At 33.4% G+C, this 25,185-nt stretch overlaps 1 protein-coding gene across 1 annotated transcript; it reads left to right on the plus strand.

Annotated features, from left to right (window-relative positions):
* Positions 1–6,371: 6,371 nt before the first annotated feature.
* LOC149415490 (multiple coagulation factor deficiency protein 2 homolog) lies at positions 6,372–21,982 on the plus strand. The gene is made up of 5 exons (XM_089642499.1): positions 6,372–6,510; positions 15,141–15,338; positions 17,889–18,012; positions 20,137–20,245; positions 21,366–21,982. Exons 2-5 carry the CDS (start codon positions 15,142–15,144, stop codon positions 21,515–21,517), a joined length of 582 nt encoding a protein of 193 aa, XP_089498625.1. The 5' UTR covers positions 6,372–6,510; position 15,141; the 3' UTR covers positions 21,518–21,982.
* Positions 21,983–25,185: the final 3,203 nt, after the last annotated feature.

Genomic DNA, 25,185 nt, shown 5'->3' on the forward strand with positions numbered 1-25,185 from the left:
ATTTTGTAATTAAAGCATTAAACCAACGTGGGCATTAATATTACCAGAGAATTTGTGTTGTGAGGGATGGTGGAGGTTTGGTAGGAGTTAGAGGGTGCCTACGGGGTGGAATGGGAAGGGCGGCGGTGGGGAGGGGGTGGGGTTGCCGTGACAACGGGCGCGTAGCTCCAAGCTACGCTTCGACTACGCCGTAGAGCCTCCGGAATATTGTTACAGCGGCTGTATTGGAAATGATACTAAAAATTAAATGACAATTTAAAACAAAATATATCTCTGATTCTTCAGTTCCGAATTTCATGTAAATATTGACAGAATTAATGCTACAGGCGATCAGAATGGACAATATTCATAAATTCATTTTTTTTTAATACAACCTGCGATGAGAGCCTGCACTAGATGCAGTCTTTCAGTTAGACGAGTGCTCAAATACCGAAATCAAAACAGTTTTATATCATTATTAACTGTTAGTACCTGGCTTTTCATTTGAATTCAATTATTTTGGAACAAACAGTAAGTTTTCTTCTCTTATATTGACGTTGAACATATCTTTTGTTTTCGGTAGTTTGAATAAAAACAATTAAAATAAAAAAATGTTGGTGGTGTCGTCTCTGTGTAACCCCGGTTCTCGAGAGATTTTCAAAATTGGAACTGATTGAGTGAACGATTCAGAGAAGCTATAAAGTAGGTAGAAGAGTATGTACGAGACGATGTATGAAGGTGATTGAGGCAAGGAGTGTGTGCCAAGACCGAGTTGTTTGGCGGTTCATTCTCTCTGTTTACCTAGAAACGGCGTGATGGTTGATTATCAAAATTATTTCAATAATTCCGTATTTGAAATGTGTATTCCCTTTTTTAATGTTTGACAGTTGTCATTAATTTTCATGTTTACAGATACGGGTTGCCACAACAAGGGGATAGAATTTGAACAGATTTTCATGCTCACGGAATGATTACCTTCGTGGTAACGAATGACGGTTCCCCTGTGTCATCCAGCAGACTAGTATACACTTTCAGTAACGCCCTGGTGAAAGACCACCGTTAAGATTCTAAAAGCGTTGCAAAATCGTTTAGAATAGCCAAGTACCTATTCTCCCCACCATCATTTTACCCAACCCCTTCCCCTCCCAATACCCTTCAGCCTCACAACATACCCCTATTGGGATTGCCATAATCACATGAGCTTCGGTTAACAGGGACCAGCTGGAACAATTGTTTGGCATTTGCAATAAAAAACCCTATCCAGTTTACAATAGAGAAAAGAATATGAAATATTTAGGCAGAGAAGAGAGACCGCCACACAATTCTATCTCAGCACACATATCTTCATACTGTTATTCTTGACTATTCACATAACCCGATTCAAGCATTTTATTTACATGATCATATTTCAAATATTGTCGAAAAAATGATACAGTACATGGTAGAATCCAAATGGAGAACTATTAAAAAAGGAGTTCCACAAGGAAGCATTTTTGGGCCTCTCCACTTCCTTATCTGCATAAACGAACTTCAGATTATTGCTACAGAATCTTCAATGTTTATTTATGATACAGCTTTGTTATTTAAATGAACTAGAACATGTTGACAAATTTAATAAACATTTCAAATTGAGTTATGTCAATCAATAGCAAACTGGCTGTTATCACAAAATCTATCACTCAACACTAACAAAACACAACTTCTGAAATTTTGTCCAGAAAACACTGCTACACTACACCTATTTAACATAACTGTAAACTTTAATAATCATAATAGCATCGGACCTTCTCAAATATGTTTACATTTTAAATTCGAAAAAATAAGTAGACACTACAAAATACGTTATTCTTAAACAACGAATTGAATGTTAGTGGTACGATGTTCAACTACGTTATAAGATCAAAACTAGAACTAATAACAATACAATTTTAATAATTTGAAACGTTGTTAAATTTTTACAGGTTTTAAAATAAATACTAGATGCAAATATGAACGGGAAAAATATATTTAAAAAACAGTAGCTAAAATGAGTAGCTTTTCTTTTGTTCTAGGTACACCGTCTTCCTCCAGCGTTCCAACTTCTTCCATTTGCATTGTTTTTTTGTATTCTTTACGGATCTCCACATTTTACACGGTCATAAGTTTATCCATATCTCAGAGATCTCATTTATACAATCCGTCTTATCTCTGGTCATGAAATGGTAGTTTTAACAAGACAATTAGTAAAATTGTTAAAGAATGACTGAAATAATTTGAATAGAAAATGTGAAATTCCATCAACCAGTCCATACGCCATACAGATCTGCAGGGATGTATTTTTGGTACCGCCATATACGAATCCAGAATTTGTCTTCAGCGAATGTTTTATTGATCATCCTAAACACACACGACCTAGCGCCGTCCCGCTCTCTCCGAGATAATGTATTATGTAGGTACTTAGTACATTTAGTGTATCTGCCCCGGCAACTGTCTACATCTATCTGTCTCTTTCGGCCACCAGAAGACTTCATTCTGGTACATTGGGGGAGTGTTTTTTAAAAATGGTTTGACATTTTTTTGTTTTAATTTCATTTTATCATCATCAAAAATACTAATTTCGGTTGTGTGTCTGTGTGTAGCTCTGGTTCAATGAACTCTTGAACTCGGGTTTGCTTTGAACAAGTGTTATTTTCACAATTGGAACTGACAAGGGATAAAGTACCTGCCTATAATATTTATTTTTGAACGTTTTTTTTATTATTTTATATTTTAAATGTGTAGGTATTTCTTTTGTTTAAATTTATTAGAGTTAATCATGACAAGTAAAGTCAGATTTCGTGAATTTTCAAGAAGCTGCGCTTTTTAGCTGTCATGCAATTATCAATCCTACCATTATAATATCCCATGATTTTTCACGGGTTTCCGCTAGAAGAACACATAGTTTTTCTTGTATTATTTATTTGGACATTCACAGTACATTATACAAGTTATATTATGAAAAATATCTTTTTTACTAATGATGTTGGTATTAGTAATGATAACAAAAAAATATTAAATAAGAACATCGACCACAGACATAGGAATTAATAGACGAGAAGATAATGGCGAGGGGTAAAATCAACTGTTGAAGAACGAAGGGCGTAAGACTGACTGTGATTCGTCAATAAATCAATCTGACAGTAAATAGGCGTCTCGCATTATAATATCACCATTTACTTCTTAAAAGTAAAATCTGCTTTTGAATGAATAGACATTTTTACATGGGAGCGCAAATTACTCGCCACGTTATGAACAAATTTGCGAAGTCCAAATTCGGCAAAAAAAATCGGTTCTATTTTCAGAGTCGAATATTTCGTTTAAGTATTTAGTTAAGACACTTTTATAAATGTTCATAATTTACAACCAGCTTTGTGTTTCGCGTCCAGACGTTTCTCGATGTGATAGTATATGTTTCTAAAACTGATCTATATTATACGATGTGAATATGCTTAAAATAAAGTAAAATAATGCTTATATATGGAATGTAATACGACAATTGGGTTTATTCTCTTTTTCACATCTATTTTTACAAGTTTTCATAGTACAAGTCAACATTTTGCCGTGTTATTTCGTAAAATGAACCGATGATGCCTCGACCATAGTTCGCACAAGAATGATGACGTCACGTTTTCAAATTTCACTTGAGGCCATACGCGAGCCCAGCCGGCTCCAATGGAACCGGTATGGGGAGTGGGGATAATACGCTTTTAATCACTTAGGGCAGGTCTACTAATATTCATATGTCTATGACATCGACCAACAAAGTCTAAACAGGGCGTATGGATTTTAAAAATGACACTGAACCCAAAATTATTGATTCCAAAAATTGGGTTACGAAAACATTTATCGAAAAGAATGCACATTATTTCGCAGTCAAAAGATGGCAAGAAGCATTGCTTTTTATCGTTTGTTGGTGTGTGAGGACCAAATTTGTCTCCCAAGATATTATCCTTTCGAAGCGAGGAGACGAAATCAGATTGGGAGTTTCAGATAAAATTACTCGTTGGTAGGCCGAATTATTCGATTGAATTTGTATGACACGCCATTTCTAGAGTTAATGTATCGTTCATAAAATTTATGTTTAAAACATTAATCAATAAATACACGAAGCTTTGTGTTGTAGAATGTAACGTAGGAAGGATGGGTGTATATTGTAAATGGTTTAACTGTGAAAACCTGTGCTAACGGTTTTTATTCTTGCAATTAAACTGAATAGAAAAAACTATATTCATTTCCTGTAAACTCTGGTTTAAAAACCGAGTTTGGATAAATAATCCGCCTTTTTACGTATAAAGTCCCATTACAAAAGTTAGGTTATAGCTAATTCATTTTAAATGAGAAGGAATTTATTCCCCAAAGCTTTTTTGTCGTTTGTTTTTCAGTTGAAGTTCTGATTCCGAAAGTTTTAACTGTTAATCGGATTTCGGAGGAGAATTCATGTGTAGGTATTAGGCTTGAATAAAGTACTATTTATATGTAGGTATTATGTATTTCGAAATTAAATTTGTTTTATAGAAGTAAACGATACAAGAAAACGAATTTGGGAAAATTCTTTTTTTATATCGAACGTTGTTTTTAACGTGGGCAATTTTGACTGTATTTTTAATTAAGCTTATTCATATTCTTGCCGATAATCTGAGTTCCATCAAAGTGAACTCCGGGATCATTAAATTTGCACAGCGTTAGTAGGTCAACACGGCTATTTTAATTTCGCATCTTAATTTCTGTTTAGAGCAATTGTGCTGTTCAATAACTAGTAGTTCTGTGAAACGTAGAACTCGCGTCCAAAAATGTATGTTTCTAATTTTCTTGTATTTATTAAATCAAATGCAATAAGATTTTAGGTTCTTAAATACCCACCTACTTACATATAAACTAAATACTTTTATCCTGATGAAGAAACCATAGGTTTTGAAACATGTCGATACTATGTCATTAAAAAGTGGTGTATACAAAGTTATCTATTTCATTCAAAATAAACCATGTATTTTGTGTACCTAACATTTTTTTAAATTTCAAATGAGTAATTCTACAATCTGTCCAAAGAAACATCTCAATGACAATTCTTTTTCAAACATTCTTCAGGCACAATAATTAGATAGGTACAATAATTTTGAAAAAATTCAAATTTGAAATTTCAAATAAGTACAACGATTTCATATTTGATAAAAGAAACTTTACTAAACCGTATTCAAAGTTAGCTATCTAGTTGGAGTAAGCCTTGCTTGAATAATAAGGTGGATCCATTAGATTTACACATCAGCCCTGATAATAGACACTGTTACGCTATCCAAAAAGCTGGCTGAAGAAGGAAGAAGCGCAACACGGCATAATCACCTAAAAATAAATTACTATAACAATGCTTACATATTTAAGCCTTTATGATCGATCGTTATTGCATATTAGAGCGTTTTTGTCATTATTACATGTTTTGACCATTTTTTTCTTCGAAATATTAGCTGTTAACTATAAATGAAAGTGACTATTTTTGAAACTACTTCCTTTCGGATGTTAAAAAAATAAGATTGGTAGTAGAGACTTCCGTTATTATTTTTGGTATTTTTTATTTTGAAAAATGGAAGTTATTGAGTTTTTTTTTCAAATTAGTTTTCCTGTCATCTGAGCACAAACATAAATAAAAAATAATTAATCTAAAGAGTAAGGATACCAAGTTATTGAGGTGCCGTTTTTCTCTTACCATCATATCGAAAAGTTATACCTATTGCTTAAAAACTTCAGTGTTTTATAAAAATAAATAATATTGCAAAGAAATAATTAGAAACCCCACGATCTTTTTAATTTCTGGCGCCCTTAGACCCCACTTCATTTTCTGATACCCTCTACCATCGGTTGTTTATTATAAATCATCAAGGCAACATTCACCTCACTAGTTTGCAGCTCGTAACAACACATCATAATATTGTGTAATTATCAAACTCAGATGTGAACATAAATGTTTTACCATACCATATAATTCACGACATAGGCATTTTTATTTATAAGATATTCAAGGTACTTATTCACAAATATTTAATGTTGCTCAATTTATTGCGTTCATTTCCCAAGCATTCAGAGATCTGATGGATCTGGCGGTGAAAATACGAAGCTTGAAAATCTTCGTAGCGCTGTAGCGGGAAACTTGTGAAACAACAGCGCCATTCACAACAAGCGAATTTAGTTATCCTACTCAAAGAGCTGGGGCACAATAAGGGTCAATTTATTGTGAAATTACAAACCTAGTGGCACTTTCGTGAATACGTTTTGGGGAAGATACGAGAAAATGACCTTTATTCGTTCTAATTTCATGAATTTAAGGGTTGTTTTGGAGTGAATGGGATTTGTGGTTGCATGAATATCGATTGTAACGTATTTCGGATGTGTTTATTTCCTGTCACCTGTCAAGGAGGAAAATGTTTAAAAGAAATTTTGATTATAATAATTCGACATACTTTTAAAGTAAAAAGTAACTGCTGGCATTGAAATAAACTACTGTGAAAGCAATACTGACTAAAGGTAGGAGAAAATACTTATATATGTTATTTAATTTTTCCTTGATTTTACAGCCTTAGTAAATAATATGTTGAATAATATATTGAGCTACTCATGTACCTGATTATATATTTATTTTAAATCCATCTCTTGAGAAAATGCAGTGTGTTAAAGTAAGAATGTGTAATCGTACTAAATATATTTAAAATAATGGTTTTAGTGCAAACATAACCTATAAGCAATACGAGTAAGTTCACATAAAAAATGAAGTTATCTATTTTATTTATTTGGTACCGCTGTGTATTCTAAGGGGATGATGGGAGTTATGACTTGTAGTAATAGTTAGGTTGATTATTGCTTAAAAAAAGCTGTGTAGCTTTCATAAGGATTATTGATTAAAAAATAACAAAAAATATATTTTATGAAAAAAAAATGTCATTTCATTGTCATTTTTGTGCCGTATTTCTCTTGAAATAAATTTAATAACTCCATATTATTTTATGAAAATTAATAAGAGTTCTGCAAACCAAACTAACAAGTGCCGCTAGTATTTTTTGTTTTAAACAATCAATTTTTTAAATTGTTTTTCATGGTAAATCTATGTTCAAAAATAAATATGATTAGAAGTTAGAAGGTTAGAAGCCGAGTGCTCCAAAGCGTCGGGTTCTCTTACTCAAGCGGCGCGGGTTCATTCCTCTGCTGGAGAAATCCTCCATTATTGTACATATAAGCATTATTTTTCGAAGGCATTGTCAAACTGTGGTGAGGCCATTTACAGACGATTTATTTACATTATTTCTATGCAGGTACTTATAATGAAAATACATATTTCTATACATTATATAATATAAATAAAAGCAATTTATCAAAAGAATTTTCATTACAGGTACACCTACCTACCTGTATAGAAACAATATAAAAAAGATCTTCTTCTGTAAGTGACTTTACCACAGTTTCATTGTGTTTTTGGAAGGCCAAACCGTTGACACGGGTATTAATTATTACAGAGTGGAAAATGTTTTTAAATAAAATGTATTTTTTTTATTATTGGAGAAAGCAATCACTTTGTGTTTCGACATAATATTTATTAAAAAGAAAACAATTATTTTGTTTATTATTTCGTATTAATTGCACTCTGATGATGTTTGAGATAAACGAAATCGGTTCGTCAATAAATTAATAAAAAATCTCTTATTGTAATTTTTTATTAAAAAATTATTTATATAAAACAAAAAATAATTAAATTGGAGTTCTATAAGTTAAACTTGATAATTGACAATAAATGTCATGAGAACGTTTGTATTTCTTAAAAATATTAATTATTTTTTTGGAAAGCAAAATTTAAAAAATATATATATATAAGTCTCCTGTACAATTATGGTGGTTGAAATTTGATTTCAATGTAGTCTTTTGGGCAGCGAACAAATCAAACTAATAATATTAATTCAAATATATATTTTTTCTTATATATAAATTATACTTTAAATACAATATGTCTGTAGACAAATAAATAGCTTTCTGTACAACAAAGGGGGTAGCGATTCGATTATATTGTAGTCCTTCAATGATGATTGCAAAATCACAGAGCGGCAAAATCAAACAGATGCACTCCAAAATGTCCAATAAAATATACACATTTTGATGAATTCATTCGCTCGCCACCCGGGGCTAGGGGGGCGCTTGGAAGCCATAGGGGGGTCACTAGGGGGCTAGTGGGGGGGCGTGGAGCGCCAGGAGCGCTAGGAAGAAGTAGGGTGGAACCCTTGGGTTTATTGAAAAGTACATCTTAAAGTTTATGATATAAAATGACACTGATAACTTTGCAGGCGGCCAGAAAAGCAACTAAAAAACGGCTATAAAAAAAAATTCAATCGTTTATCTTTAAACTTATTTTAAAAAGGGGAAACCTATGAAAAGTGATGCACAATCCATTATTTCGATTGAGCATGTTTATAATATACCTACACAACAGACGGTTCCATGATAACTCAACACAGTGACAATTCAACACACTTTTAAAATGTGATATAAAGTCATTAGAAACGATGAAAAATTTTTTTTTACCTAACCTAACCTAACCTACTTAACCCAGTTAATAAAGTTTTTGTATCATCACTTTATATAACTTTTTAAAGATGTACTGAATTATCATTGTGATGATTTATCCGGTCACCACAACAGATATAGGGTTAACTTTAATAAAAATATGACAATAATATGTAAGAATACAACAACAAGTTTGTAAAACAACAAAAAAATTAGAGAGATTAAAGTTTGGGTTAAGGCGGTGCACTACGTCGTGTAATATTTTAAATTGAGCCGCTATCAATAACAACCCTTACGTAGATGGCGATAAGGTTTAAATTCCCGCTTAACACCATCCGCCTGTTTTGATTTATGAAAGAAAAAAACATGGCCAAAAAGTGCCTTTTATTTTATTTTGTGGATGTTTAGGCATAAATATTTTTTTTTCGATCATTTTATAAATAACTTAATTTGCCACATTATACAATAAAATCATAACCGAAAATGGGTTTGTAAGTAGGACTAGAACTTTAAAGCAGTTTTCATAGGCCTTATACATTATTTTTTTCTGGGCTTATACAAAAACTTATCTAAAAAATAATCAATTATTTCAAAGGCCATGTTGTATTCTACTTGCAGTATTTAATTAAAGTATCTAAAACATTTCTAGGCGACAAAATTTTCAAACCAAAAACACTTGATTTTGCATTACCACGTATGGCATCGCCTTAAGTGAGGTGAAGTGAAAACAAGAGATTCGACAAAGCTACCACTAAATATGTCCAGATTATTTTCACTACATTGGATGTTGTACTATTTTGAATTTAAACCTTATCGCCATCCACGTAAGGGGTGTTATTGATAGCGGCTCGATTTAAAATATTACACGACGTAGTGCATCGCCTTAATCTTATTTGGTGACCGTATCTGAATAGCCAGGCTCTATCATCCCCCTCCCTATGTTCTTCAGCTTCACAGCATACCCCAACAATTTGGGATACCATAGTCTCCCTTGCTCTGTTGACAGGGAACAGTTGGGACAATGGTTCAGTATTCATTTTTATTTAAATAATAAAGAGATCCTAGAAATCAAAATTAAAATACTTTTGCAGAATATATTTTTGTTTCATTATTAAGATACCTACCTAAAACTGTTTATCTACCAGTCAAAATAATAAATAAATAAAAATTCAATATGTGTACCATTTCTTACCCGACACAGTATATCGCTGACCATGGACATAGACTGATCGTAGGTCCATCTCACATGCATTGGGTACCTAATCCTCCAACTAGTTAGGTACCATATTAGTATTATACCCTTAAGTCGGTTAGAGCTGCGGTTAACTAACAGCACCCCGCAGGCATACACTTATGCACGCCCAGTCTATCAGTCCGATCACAGTTGAGGCAAGGATTCAATCGCAGTGATTTTTCTACCAATATATAAAATATTATAATGTCAACCATGTTGCAGTTATTTTGTTTGTCCTCAGGCACGTCTGTGTTTGTTGACCGCCCACCACCACAGCAACCAAAATTTAAATGTTAGATCTAATAAAATATTTTAGAATTAGCATTGAAGAAATCTTCAACAAACATATCAATTAAACAACTCTTTTCTAAAACAATACTCCTTTACATTTATAAATACAAAACACAAGAAATAACAACTAACATACATATTGGAAACACTAGATCTCAAGGTCAAAAGCATATTAAAATATAATATATATCAAATTATTTATAATATATATATACTACATTATACTTTGTTGTAATATTAATTTCTTATAATTAAATTATAATATGTAAATGACATCCTCAGCACGGGAGATCCCAGTGAGGATATCATTATATCTATGTGTTAATAAGAAAAGAAGACAATAAATCATTATTATTATTATTATTATTATTATATCCAACAAGCAACTACAAATACAACATTTTGGCAAAAAATATTCCTGTACTATGGTACTAAACAACAAAATTCCACTCTCATTCAAAACAGACAACAATATTTTAACATTTAAATCTTAAATAATAAGCTGGATACAAAACGTAGGGAGATCCGAAATAAATAATATATTGACACCAAATACTGACTGAAACCGAAACCACTCAACTGAACAAAAAAACACCATGCAATATTTTTTTAATTATTTCAGAAAAAAACACTATTCAATGTATTTATAATTATTTCCGAAAAAACACTATTCAATATATTTATAATTATTTTAGAAAAAACACTATTCAATATATTTATAATTATTTCCGAAAAAACACTATTCAATATATTTATAATTATTTCAGAAAAAACACTACTCAATATATTTATAATTATTTCAGAAAAAATTCTATTCAATATATTTATAATTACTTTATATTATGCATACTAAAAAAAAATATCATTTGTAAATGACCTCAGTCAGAAATCCTCAGCACGGGAGATCCCAGTGAAGATATCATTATGTCTAAGTGGTACAAAAAAATTCCAGAATGAAGTTGCGAGCAGTAAATTTTTGCGTTGACCTAGAAATTCCCCGAAGAAAAAGCATAAAAGGTAAAATTTCGTAGACGCACAGTTTTTGTTCTTAATTACGTACGAGTAGGTAGGTACTTTCACTTAAAAGTTTTATTTTTTTTACCTACTCGCAATCCACTTAATAAAAGTAATTTGATACATTTTAAAACATAATTCAAAACGATAAGAATCAAATAACTTTTTTTTTCAATACTAAAAACACAAGTCGAAATGTTAAAAAAAAATGCGGTGAAATTCGAAATGCGATAATGACAAATCCCTAGCGCTTACTATATCCCCTGTGCCCCACAATGCCATAGTTCCATAGAGCTTGTCCCTTATCCCCTTTAAGTGTGATTTGTGATAACAGAAATTGGCCATTTCAATTGTCACACCCATGTAAAACTAAGTTCTTTGGACAGTGTGGGATTAAGGGATAGAATTTTTTCTTCGATTTTATAAAACATGTACTTGACATTATTTTTTTCGATTTTATAAAACATGTACTTGATATTATTTTTCACTCCGTTGTTTTATCGTGATACGACAAAAGAGTATCGAATACCTGGAGCAAGTGGGTCTATTATGCAATCTCAATTATATGGAAAAAAATAATTACTTATTTACGAGATTTATTCACAACTTTAGGATTTTTAAGGTTTACAACGAATTATTGCAAATCATGGAATTGGAAATTCACCCATTTCCCGAAATCCGATCGCACTGAAATTCGACTCGTTGTCGTAACTATGCATTATATCAAATTTTGGTGGCAAACATGCATGCACACGCGCATTGGAATGCAAAATTGGATGTCAGCAGTTAATATACGAAAAAACTGTCGGTCCTACCCAATCGGGATTTGGCTCGGTTGTTAGTGCGGTTGACTCCAGTCCCTGGGTTGGAAAGTTCAACCCTAGGCAAACCAAAAAAAAACTATTAATAAAGACAGATGTATTATTGTTTGTTTTTTTTGTTGTCAAATTCAATTCATTGTCATTGAAAACAATATTTATACGTATTTATATCAAGCAGTTTCCCCGCAGGGGTAGGCAGAGATGGTAAACAGCCACACAACTCTATCATTCACTTTCTTCATTCACATTCACATATCCAGTCATCACTTGATCATGTCGTTTTTACTCCTTCTGTAATTAATATCCGGTTCACATATCTATCTTCTTATACTCATTTTTTCCGTTCATCCGCTATATGTCCAAACCATCTCAGCGTCCCTTTCTTAATCTTAATCACCACGCTTTCTTCTTTCCGGATCTCTACATTTTTAACACGATCATTAAAAAAATATAAACACATACGCCTGAGAGATCTAATTTCTACGACATTCAGCCTACCATAATTTCGGGGTTGGTAGCAGCACGTTTTAAAAGAAATTATAATAAATACTTCCTAAATCCAGCCCTGTTTCCATCCCCTGCGAATTATTGCCGCCCTATAAAGAATCGCCACAGGCGCCTCTGCCCCCACAGACCCGATGGTTGCGCTGCACTGACTGCACCTCTTACCATCCCCCATCATGCACCACCACCCACCCACCACCTCCCCCCTCATCTCCCACCCACCACCCCCGCTGTCCTGCCATTGTAATCTACATATGCGCCATTTCGCCGAGTCCGACACATATGCACCTGCAATTTGCACCGCATCCATTGATTTATGTTACTTGCATCCTTGTTCCCCCAATTCTATCATCTCTTGTATATATCTATGACATCCTAAATGAAAGTGAAAAATATTATTACTTAAAATATACATACTAATTTATACTGTCGGTGCATACATGCGTGATGTGAAATATTCGGACCCGGATAAATCATCACAATGGCAATTCATCATATCTTTAAAAAGTTATATAAAATCATGGAAAGCGATGAAACAAAAACTTTATTAACTTGGTTAAGTAAGTTAGGTTAAAAAAAAAAATTTCATAGTTTCTAATGACTTATATCACTTTTTAAAAGTGTGTTGAATTGACACTGTGTTGAGTTATCATGGAACTGAAATATTCCTACATATTATTGCGTGTAAAACTATTCAAGAGCAATGACTATTTATTTTCAATGTTGAAACTATTCAATGTTGAAGTATTATTAAATCATATCAGACAAGCAATAAAAAAACAATAATTTTATTTTTGAGATATATATATTTCTTTTGTTCACTTTTTAACAGATCTAATTTTGAATGATGATTTTTAAAGTTTACTGACTGTGTTCATTCGAATGGTAAATTTCTGGTAGTCTGTTATTTTTTTTTAAATCCTGAAGCAAATATTCAGCTTCACAAATCCTACAATTTTAATATACTATGATATTTCACGGGTCTGCGTATTATAGTATTTAAAGAGATCAGTTTGCAGACGTCGGTTATAAATAATGATAATATATGTTAATTTTACTGTCCATGGTTATTAAAAACCAACACATTATTAAAACGCCAACACTGCCAAAACACAACATCATTCATATGGGGAGATTGATTAATACTGTAGCTACGTCAAAATCGTATTGAGCTCTTCAAATCAAGATCTAAAAAACTAAATTAAAAGTACCTACTGACATTTAAGTTAGACGGTATATTTTGTAAAAATACATAATACATAAATATAAACGGGATCCAGAAACTCGTAGCACAAGCGAGAAACAAGATAATATGTATCACATTTCAAGTCGATTTTTTTGGTCGAATTTAGAAAAAATTCGGTATTATCTGTTTGTATTTTTAAATGCGTCGAAGCATAGACCGAACTCAAAAAAACTTTTTTAACCCTTTAGCTGCTGTTAAATTTGAAAAAAGTTTTAAAAAAATTAGAAAGCTATGATAGAAAAAATTAGATTTATTGTGTCATGCAGATTTGCCAGTTTCCCGCTTGTACTGCGAGTTTATGAACACAGTGTATATTATGTACGTACCTATAAAAAAGTTAAATCGGGTTCCTAATTTTCGTTTTACACTTCTTATAGGTACACGATACTAAAATTATGTTATTTTTATTCTATTTAACATGTTTGCTTTGATTTTTTTGTATTTTATTTTTAACTATAAATTAATCCAAAATCATCCCCATTTGTCATCGCACAAGTAGTGCAACCCTTACGGCCAACACCCAACACGATTCTCCTCTTTCTGAGCGCATAAGTCCCATTGTCCCTTCAGCCCTTATTCATGTCATTTGTGGAATAATTAGATCTCATTACTGGGGAATTCCGGGGTAGTTTTTAAGTACTCACTCATCCCCTAAACCCGATATATTATTATATATTCAGTGCCGGAGTACAGTGCCCAGTGATCAACGATAGGGGCGGATCTGAGCCCATATGTCAACCTTGCCAAATTGTTTCTGCTGGTGTCTAGAGAGATTGGGGGCACTATTGTTTATTTGTTTTATTTCAATAGAAAGACTCGTTGTTACGTCAGTACATAATAATATATCTTCTTCTCCTAAATATATAAAATAGACACAGTAAAAACGTTATCTTTGTTCTGCGTGTTTAAAAAAAACAGTCGGAACTCTATCACAAATACATAATGAGTTTTACCATATACCTTACTTGTCTATATTTTACTTTTTAGGTAATAATTGAGAAGAGTTATGTTGTATCTGTTACAACCCTGGAGCAAATAAAAGTTACAATAGTCTTCGACTGAGAACGAAGCTTTTTTTGGTGGTAGATTAATATTGTAACAGACTACAATTTTACAGATACCACAGTTTTCTTTGAAATGATTTATCGATGATATCAACACCGAATCTAAGTTACAACCGTTTTGATTTTTCTTCTCTGCGGTTGTGACTTAAACCTACTTTTCTGTATAGGCTTATCTATTTTTTAAATAGATAAGCATATGACAGTCCAAAGCGCAGTCCCAACTGCTCTCAACCGCTTGAAGCCAATGAGACTATGGCCTTCCCAATTGGAGTATGTTGTGATGCTAAAGGTAGGTAAGAGGGGAAAGAGATTGGGAAGACGAAGGTGGGGAATATCTGATTAGTCAGATCTAGTCCCCAAACATGTCTCAATCCATTTCAAGCAATGTTTCAATTCCGAATGGTGAATGAATGTGATATATTTTTTAATTCCAGAATGGAGCTACTCCTCGTCCCACTGGGCTGGGCAGTGGCGCTACACGCGGGGGGCGCGGCCGGTTTCGGGCCGGGGGGCCCCTCGCGGCGCGGGCCGCACCACCCTCCAGGCAACCCCATGCCCCCGGGGGCCCACCGCCACCACAGGCCGCCACTGGACAAGCTGACTAAAGATACACAGCTAATGCACGATACGGCGTTAGTAGACATTTTTAAACTTATATTTTATTAACTACTAGCGCAGACCCGTGACAAATCACGTGATATATATTTTTTTATACAGAAAATTGTAAAAAGAATTAAGCCAAATAATCTAGACATGGATATTGGATATATTACGCATAAAGGGTAGGTAATAATTATAATTTTATGAGTATTATGTGCGTCGAGGATGTATAATATGCCAAAAATATATTATTGAATCTATTCAAAAATACTGAATCCTCTACAATACCGCGTATTCATCAAACAAGGTCAAATCACGATTATGTAAAAAATATTCCAGGTCATAAAACCACATTTGGGAAAAGAAATTATATTTATTTTGCGACGAAACTCCACAATATCCTTCCCCCTGATATGAAGCAAATAGAAAATTTGAATGACTACAAATCAAGAATAAAAATCTGGGTGAAAGAGATTAATGAAAAAACTCTTAACCAAACACTAAAAACGACATAGAAAACTAATAAAACAGAAATGAATAACTTTAGTCCACAAATTTCAGGAACGTAGTATGTCTAAAGCAGAGGTTCCCAAATATTTTTTTTGCCATATGCCATTTTTTTGTTTCCCGAACCGCAGCGATTCTGAACCAAAAGATGTAATTAATGAAGTATTTTTTACTTACTGCTTCTACTCTTATCACAATTCTCAGCACACATTTTTTCACCCTTATCATGCAAAAACTGCGTATAATCTTCATGCCTTTGAATTTAAATAAATAACAGCTTTATTTCGAGTTTCATCAATATTTCAATTTCATTTAAATGAGACAAAAATATATTTAAAAAAAAAAAACAGAGACGTTTTATACAGGGGAAGTAATTTTTTCAAAATGGTCTTTTTTACATCTTCGTTTTTAATTTCTAATACCGTCTTATTTTGCCTGCAATATCTTTGTCTATTTTGAATGGTATTTTGAAGGTTCCCAAATATTTTTTTTGCCATATGCCATTTTTTTGTTTCCCGAACCGCAGCGATTCTGAACCAAAAGATGTAATTAATGAAGTATTTTTTACTTACTGCTTCTACTCTTATCACAATTCTCAGCACACATTTTTTCACCCTTATCATGCAAAAACTGCGTATAATCTTCATACCTTTGAATTTAAATAAATAACAGCTTTATTTCGAGTTTCATTAATATTTCAATGTCATTTAAATGAGACAAAAATATATTTAAAAAAAAAAACAGAGAATTTTATACAGGGGAAGTAATTTTTGCAAAATGGTCTTTTTTACAACTTCGTTTTTAATTTCTAATACCGTCTTATTTTGCCTGCAATATCTTTGTGTATTTTGAATGAACCACTGGAGTGATTTTCGGCATAATATGGCGAGTTTGTAAAACGTCTTGAGTGATCGCACGCCTTAATATGCCATTTTGGACTAACATAATCCGCGCATTTTTATGATGTTTTAATATTTTTTGTATAAATCCTAAAAATATAGGATAAACAGTAAAAAATATATGAGTTCAACGGCTATAAAGCAGTATAATCAGTTTATATATCTCAGTATTAAAATCCAGAGGTATGATATTTTTTAAATGACGCCGAGATTTTCAACTCGAACGCTAATCACTGTACTCATATTCCAGTTATTGACGGGACCGCACTCGAGTGGTTAATGAGTAACAATTCTTCAAGGAAATAGACTAAACGTGTACGAGTATATACTACATGGAAATAAAACCTCGAAATAGTATAAAACAGGGGAGTATAACTCCGATCGAAAATTGGAACCAAAATATTGTGACGTCACATGATTGCCTATTTCCACCAATGAAAAACTCTGAAAGTCTGTGGAATAAACGTTCAGAGCTTTTCATTGGTGTATAGTATAATAAGTAAGCTCCGAATGAAAATTTTACTGTCTACATATTGGCATATCTATGCTTTTTTAGGACCAATTTGTTTCATACAAAAAGCCCGATATTATATCGATTTAGTGGTGACCGGATAAATCATCACATCAAAAGTTATATAAAGTCATGGAAAGTGATGAAACAGAAACTTTATTAACTGGGTTAAGTAGGTTAGGTTAGGTTTAAAAAAATCATCCTTTCTAATGACGTTATATCACTTTTTAAAAGTGTGTTGAATTGTCACTGTGTTGAGTTATCACGGAAACCGTTAATTTAATTTAGTGAGTGGTTTAGTTATGACATAAAAAAGTCGCTATCCGCGCATGTCTGTCTGTGCGCTTGGATCCTCTAAACTACGCAATAGATTTTTATAGGGTTCTTACTTTCATTTGGAGATGTATTTCCGTAAGTTTTATGTATAAAATACAGGTATATTATATATATAGGAAGTAGAGAAAAGTTGAGGTTACATTATAAACATTCGCTTACATTATTAACGCTGTCTAAACCTTATGAGATACATCAAAATAATGTATTACGGAATTGTAAATCTTAAAAAGGCCACATAACCTCAAAATGTTTATATGTCCCGAGTAACGACGGGTACACGTCAGATAATAATTCATAATTTGTGTTATTTGCGTTTTGTTTGTTTTCAGCCACATCCAAGAAGACCTAGGACGACCCCTGGAAGACATGAGTGATGAAGAATTAGAGTTTCACTATTTTAAACTACACGACTTCGATAACAACACATTGTTGGATGGCTTAGAAATGCTAAAGGTAAAAAATGCTAAAGATATTTATCTACGCCCGTTTAAATGCTTTTGCAATTATATAGTTAACACAATACACTTCTCATAGACAGTGCAGTAGATTAGCAAGTATGTCTGACATAAACATATTCAAACCTTTGTACAGTAAAAAAATATGGGTAAATATTATAATAGAAGAATCGATGTAAGTTGTCACCTTTAGCCATCGAACTAATAACGCTTTTTGTACATCATTTCATCAAACAAAACCAGCATTAAAAAAACGAGCATTGATGAACCAAACTTATTAATAACATCGGAGTACACTAACTAACTAACCATCACGCCGTTTCCCGCAGGGGTAGGCAGAGAGGACGGACCGCCAAACAACTCGGTCTTGGCACACACTCCTTGCCTCATTCACATTCATACATCGTCTAATACATACTCTTCTATTATTCTGACTATTGACGTGGCCCGACTGAAGCATCTGATTCACTTGGTAGTGCTATGTCTTCCTCGGGCGTCCCCGAATTATGCTACGCATCGTATATTCTCCTTACACTCCTTTATTCGCTCATTCGCTCTACATGACCAAACCATCTAAGCGTCTCTTTCTTGATCTTACTCATTACGCTTACATAATCTTTGCACTCTTTGCGGATTTCTCACACGATCATACATGGTTTTACCACACATACGCCTCAGGGATCTCATTTCTAGCAGTCGATATACTTTCCTCCTTTCTCTGCCAGTTCCATGCGGAGTACACGTTTCCCAAATGTTTAATTCGTCTCATAGGCGTATAATATTGCGAAGCTGGAGAAGAATTATAACAATAATATGGAAGGTACATACCATCTTGTAACTCTCTCCTGCCAGGGAATCGATTCTCTAATCCAGGCCGCTCGCAATCGCCGTCGAAAGTACACACAGTGGTCGACGTTCTTATTCATGAGTCTCGTCGGAGGTACATAATTACATACGAAAAACATTAAAAGTCATTCCACTCGAACAATGAGTGTGTTGAACCACTCGTTGTTCGAATGGAATGACTTCGTCGAGAATCGAGGCCCAGGAACGTGGAAAGAAATTTAATTTACAATTCAGGGGTATTCCACATCTAATTAATAATTTTAAGCAAACACATTTTAGGATGGGTTGTTTTGGAGAATTTGAACAATTCTTCAAATTTCAAAGTTAATTTTCAAGTTCTGTCATTTTATAAGTTCTGTCTAGTAACTGGCCTATAATGATATAATAACAGAACTTGAATAGAACTTTCACAGAACTCGCAAATGAACGTTGAAATTTGATGAAACAACCCATCCTTAGTCACAAATATTTTTTTGTTCGGATAATTTAAAAGAATTAATGAATAAAGTAGGTAACCGCAATCTACTAATTCTCTAGGAATATCTAATCTAAAACTTAAGTATCTTAAGATTTATTTTGGATTCTTTCAATAATGTGTAAATGAACTTCATAATTTGGAGACCAAACTGTGGAATTATACTCGATATGACTCCTTCCTTACTAGTGACATGATCATTGTTTTATTCTCTTAGGACGGGTTGTTTCGGAGAATTTGAACAATTCATCAAATTTCAACGTTCATTTTCGGATTCTGTGAAAGTCCTATTCAAGTTCTGTTATTATATAATTGTGGGCTAGTTGCTTGACAAAACTGAAATAAAAACAGAACTTGAAAAAATCTTTCACAGAACTTGAAAATTAACGTTGAAATTTGATGAATTGTTCAAATTCTCCGAAACAACTCGTCCTTAGTATTGGTGTTATGAAAATTACCCACTCTTAAAATAAAGTCCGATGTAATCTTTTTTTTTAAATTTAAATTTCCTCCTGACAAAAATATTAAACATTGAAATTTTCACTTTAAGTTGGTTGCATTTTATTTTATTTTAATAAAAGTATTTTTTTTTCTTAATTTATTAGTATTTTTTTGTTATATTACCCGCACACAAGCAGTGCCTTAGTGGGTCCCTCTTGCTTAACTTTGTTTTATATTTTATGCGTTTGTATTTTTTTTTTCTTTCTAAAAATGTGTATACTTTTTTTGTAAAATTATCGGGAAAAAACACTACCTAGAGGTGTGAAATGTTTTTTGATCTGTTTATGTGAAAATTTTCAGGCTATTTACCACACGATGGACCACGATCATCACGAATCCCAAACCAACGAAGATGGGCAGGAACAAAAACCATTCACACCTACAGAGGAAGAGATGAATAGATATATCGGTAAGTACTAATAATGAAAAAAAATAAAAGAAAGACAAAGTTTTCCGGGTTACGAATAACCTGACAACATATGAAAATCTCCTACTACCACCACAGTAAGCAGAAAATGTTGCTTGTGTTGTGATGCAGGATTAGCCAGCGGAGGACTTGAACACACTACGCCTAGGTGGGACCCAAACGCGATGTCAACTCAGCCACCGACCCGTCATATTAATTATATTCATAAAATATGGATTAGACAATGCAGAAAACAAAAAAGGTTAAGTTCCGACCAAGACTCGAACTCGGAACTATCCTCTGTACGGAAGGAAGCATCTACCAGTTGTGCTACCGATACCCGTTTCATTACTGCCGTTTTAATCAATCTCACATTATTTCTTGAGAATCATTATTTACCTTTTTTCCTTGATTAACATCTATTTTTATGTTCCTGACCAGAGATTCTAGGGGCCAGTACTTGAGTTGCTTTTTGAGCTCGGCTCGAGAATTTGAGAGACATATTTACGTCAGGAAGCCGAGCTTTAAAAGTAACCCTGATACCGGCCCTAACGGAACTAAACCTGTAAACAGATGATGTCTTTGGTAAAATTATCCATTTTTGTTTACGAAATAAAATTGTCTTCTGTAGTGTAAGGAAGTATCTATATACGGTATCCGGAAAGCGCATGTCCTATTCCGTGTTCAATAGGAGACTGGTTTCTTACGCTAATTCTCTTTCTAAACTCGTGTTTAATTTGGTGGGTGTCATCCATTCGTGCACTGGTTTGCAAAGCGCTCAATCAATGCGCATGATAATTATAAACCCGTGCACGATTGGAGGACGAGCGCCTCGAATTGAACACGAGTTTAGAAAGAGAATTCGCGTAACAAACCCGTGCGTGTTTAATTGCCATTGAACACAACGCACAATCGGGAAAAATGGCGATCACTAGAAGGTTAATAAAATAAAAATGATTATGTTGCAACCACGTCTCTCTAGACTAGTTTTCTAGAGTTCCGAGTTTTTCATCATGAAACCGCCAAGCACAAATCAAATCATACATCTAGATAAGACGATGAAAGAAATTCAAAGATTCAAAGATTCAAAGAAATAATATAACACACTCCAACTTTATTCCAGAGCTAATCGACAAAGTCTTCGATGAAGATGATCTGGACCATGACGGATTCTTGAGCTATCCCGAATTCGTCCTAGGCCGAGCCAGCGGTAGGACTATCGAACTAGCCCCCAAGGTGCAAATAAAACCTGCAAGGATTACTATGGAGGTGTAATTACAATCATGTAATTACTGACAATAATAATATAACTTATATTCATAAATGATAGAAACAAAAGAAGCTGTACAGTTGATGCGCCGATCTACGACCAAACTGCACGGAGCAAAGCGGCGAAGCCAATGAAAGTTACGGGTTTGATGTGTGGGTTTGATTAAAGGCGTGTATCGCTGTGTGTAGGATGCAATTTGTAGTAGTATTGGTGAACAAAGTTGGCGACGTTTTGGTGCGCACGGTTCCACACTAATGACGGTTCATGACCCGTTTCCTTGTTTCTTATTATCTGTCTATGATTATGATTGTATTATACTATATATATATTATACTATGGATATATGATTTGGTCGATTATTATTACTACACGTGTTATGTCGTGTCCTCGATAATTGTAAAAATCGCGTGGCGATTAGTTTTTATATTTTGCAACAATATCGAATAAATGAAATGATGTCATTAAACGCTCTGAAGCACAAATACCTATATGTTTTATTTTTTTATTTATTTACCAAACAATATTATATTCTATGGTTTCACTTTACGTGGTCGCAAATTATTTTCGGGGGAAATCAAAAGATCCTCAGAGTCCAGTTGTAATGAAAACGTGGCAATCAACCATATTATCTTCCTTTAAAATTTGTATACCTGCTTAATCCCACGCATTCCCAATTTCTACCGATTTATAACAAGTTTCTCTATAACCCTTTAAGTTTTTAAGTTCCAAAAAGAAAAAGTTATTTTTTAAGATAATATCTATACATTTCTTATGCCGAAATGTTAATTATATGAAATTCCCTCGATGGAAAAAAATCGCAAAGTGAAGTTAAAATTATTAAAAACATGTAAGCATTTGTAGAACGATTTTTGATCCATTTCAATTAAGTATTTTCACCATTTTGACTTAATTATTATCGTTTTTTTAATGTTAGCGCGCTCCCTCTAAAATTCGTATTTACATATCTCCCTTTCCAACCACCTTTGAACGATTACTACGGGGCCTTAATCCTTATATTTTCACTTTTTAATTTTCTTTTATAGAATAGTGTCGATAGTGACATTCTAAAAGGAGTAAAAAAATAAATTTACGTTAAAATAATCAAAATTAGTGCAAAATTTTGGTAGTTTTACAAAACTATTTCTCTTGTAAATCAATTACTATTTATAGGGTTGTAAAATCAGTCCAACTAAAGTGACCTACGTTTACGGTAGGTACTTACCTAATCCACACGAATTATTTTTTACGTTTTTTTTTATACTAACCACACACAAGCATATGTCGTCTTTGGGATGCTGTGTTATCTTTTTAGGGAAAGGAAGGGGATGAAGTTCTGGGAAGGAAAAAGGTGTGAGGGTAGGAATCTAGGGATCAGAATGTCCAGGAGTGACGGACGAATGAATGTATCCCTCCCACTGAGGCGCAAGGCGATGGGTCGAGAGACCATTGGAGAGGTCAAAGGATCTCCCCAAACCAGCCTCTCCCGATCTGCAGGGATATCCTGAACACACCTCACCCGATGAACGATTATTGTACGAGTTGAAAAGTATCGAAGCAAGTATCAATCGTTTATAATATACAGGGTGTATCGGCACTAACCCGACAAACTTTAACCAGCTATTCCTTAGCACATTTGGAGTAAAAAATGTTATGGGCACTTTGCTGTCCGGTAGCATTTTTTTTTCAATAAAAAATAAAAAAAATTTAAAATTTCCACACTACATCACTGTCATTGGCATTGCGTTTCGTGTTCAACAGCTGTTATAAGCAAGTATGTCAAAAAGCGTCTTCGCTCTTTCGCACACACTAAATAATAATAGTTAAAAATGAGACGAATGGTGCCGTGCCATTTCGTTGTGATTGTAAAAGTGCGCCAATATAGGTACACACGTGCATTATTCAACGGAATTCGAATAAAATATTTGCCAGATGGGTTTTCAAACTTTGACAAAGGATAAAACAGTGGTGACATGTGGTGAAAATATGAATAGTAAATTTTTTATTAAAAAAAACGTTACCGGACAGCAAAGTGCACATAAGATTTTTTACTCCAAATATGCTAAGGAATAGCTGGTTAAAGTTTGTCGGGTACGTGCCGATACACCCTGTATATTATTGTATTGCCGGTACCTTCCCAACTTCCTCGTTCATACATAGTACATCTGTCATTAGCTTATCTCATTACGCAGCTGTGGTCAATGACGGGCAGTAAATAGATTTCAAATGACCAAACTTCTTTGTCCTCGACATAAACCCTAATAACTGACCAACGCCCACCGGTTAGTCCAGTCCATAATCGGGGCTAATAATAAATAGACATTTCCTCTGTAGTTCTTCCCTTATAACACCTACAACACCTAACCTAACACCCCCGGTCGGGGATTAAACCAGGTAGCGGTAGCCCTTTACTTATTAAATTTTGGCAATGATCATTTTGCAGGCATAATGGATAATACCAAATAAATGCAAAGACGTTAAATAAAAATGAAGTAAAAAGAATCAAAACGCGTAGGTACTTACTTACCTACCGAATTTTACATATTAAAGTAAAAGTAATTAAAAATTGGTATAATTGGTAATTACACATTTTAAAATATATTTATATATTTCAAAAGATACAAATCAAAGCCGTGTTATGTGTTAATTAAAAAAAAAAAACAAGATGGACGAAACATAGAAAAAAATTGTTAGTTACAATTTTTCCTGTCCAATGCCATTCTGTCAGATTCGGAAGTCAAATAGAATCTCACAATCTATTATAATTTGTCCTAAAATTGGTGTTGCGATGTAATTTTTTCTTTTTCATTTAAAATACTATAGCACATTTCTAAAGAAAAGTGATTTTTTTTCCTCGTAAAAAAACTATTATAACATAAACTTGTTACGGTTTTTAGGTTATTATTGCTTTTCATAGTTTTAATTTCTCAACAAGGTTAGATTTTTAGGTTAAGTCGTTTTGTTTTACCAATAATAGAATGAGATTGTATGAAGTACTCAAATACTGAAATGAGGTTAGGTGTCATTATATTTTCGTATGCTGGTAAGGGAGTGGGGGGGGGGGGCTCACCACCTCTTATGCGGTATTCACATAATAAAAAATAAAAACCCTGACCCGCCTCCCCTTATCTCAACCCCCCACCTCCCCCGAAAAATAACAGTTGTAAATGGTTCTTGAACCCACAACCCACTATGTCTTACCGGGATCAACACTACCAATTCAGATGTTTGCACCTGTACCGAAATGTGGCGTCCATTCCAGCGAGGTCTTAAGAGGAAGCTACAATCCAAAAATGTGTATATTCTTGGTACACCTTATATTGTAGGTAATAGGCATTAAAATCGCTTGACAAATTGAGTCTAGAAACGTTTGATTTCAAGCACAAAATTAGTTTTTATTTATTTTGTTAATAATTTTATAAGAAAGCAAAAAAGTTAATAAAGTGAAACTATCACAGATAATCTTAGCTATAATACTGTATTTTTTAAAGTTGTTTCCTTTACGCGTTCATATTTTTATAAGAAAAAATATTTTTTTTTAGTAGTTTACATTTATATTTTTTATTCAGTAATTTATTTTTTTATTTGTATTCTACTCAAGCGAAACGATAGGAAAACCTTCAATTTATCTAAAGCATATTTTTTGGTATTCATAATGTATACCAGGGGTCTCCAA

Source organism: Hesperophylax consimilis, chromosome 18 (assembly GCF_061612785.1).
Source record: "Hesperophylax consimilis isolate HC1 chromosome 18, BYU_Hcon_1.0, whole genome shotgun sequence".
NCBI lineage: Eukaryota > Metazoa > Arthropoda > Insecta > Trichoptera > Limnephilidae > Hesperophylax > Hesperophylax consimilis.

Coding starts and splice junctions, on each gene's coding strand:
- LOC149415490 (XM_089642499.1), top strand. CDS start 15,142: ATGGAGCTACTCCTCGTCCCACTGGGCTGGGCAGTGGCGCTACACGCG. Junction 15,339..17,888: donor CAGCTAATGCACGATACGGC/GTTAGTAGACAT, acceptor GTTTGTTTTCAG/CCACATCCAAGAAGACCTAG. Junction 20,246..21,365: donor AGAGATGAATAGATATATCG/GTAAGTACTAAT, acceptor ACTTTATTCCAG/AGCTAATCGACAAAGTCTTC.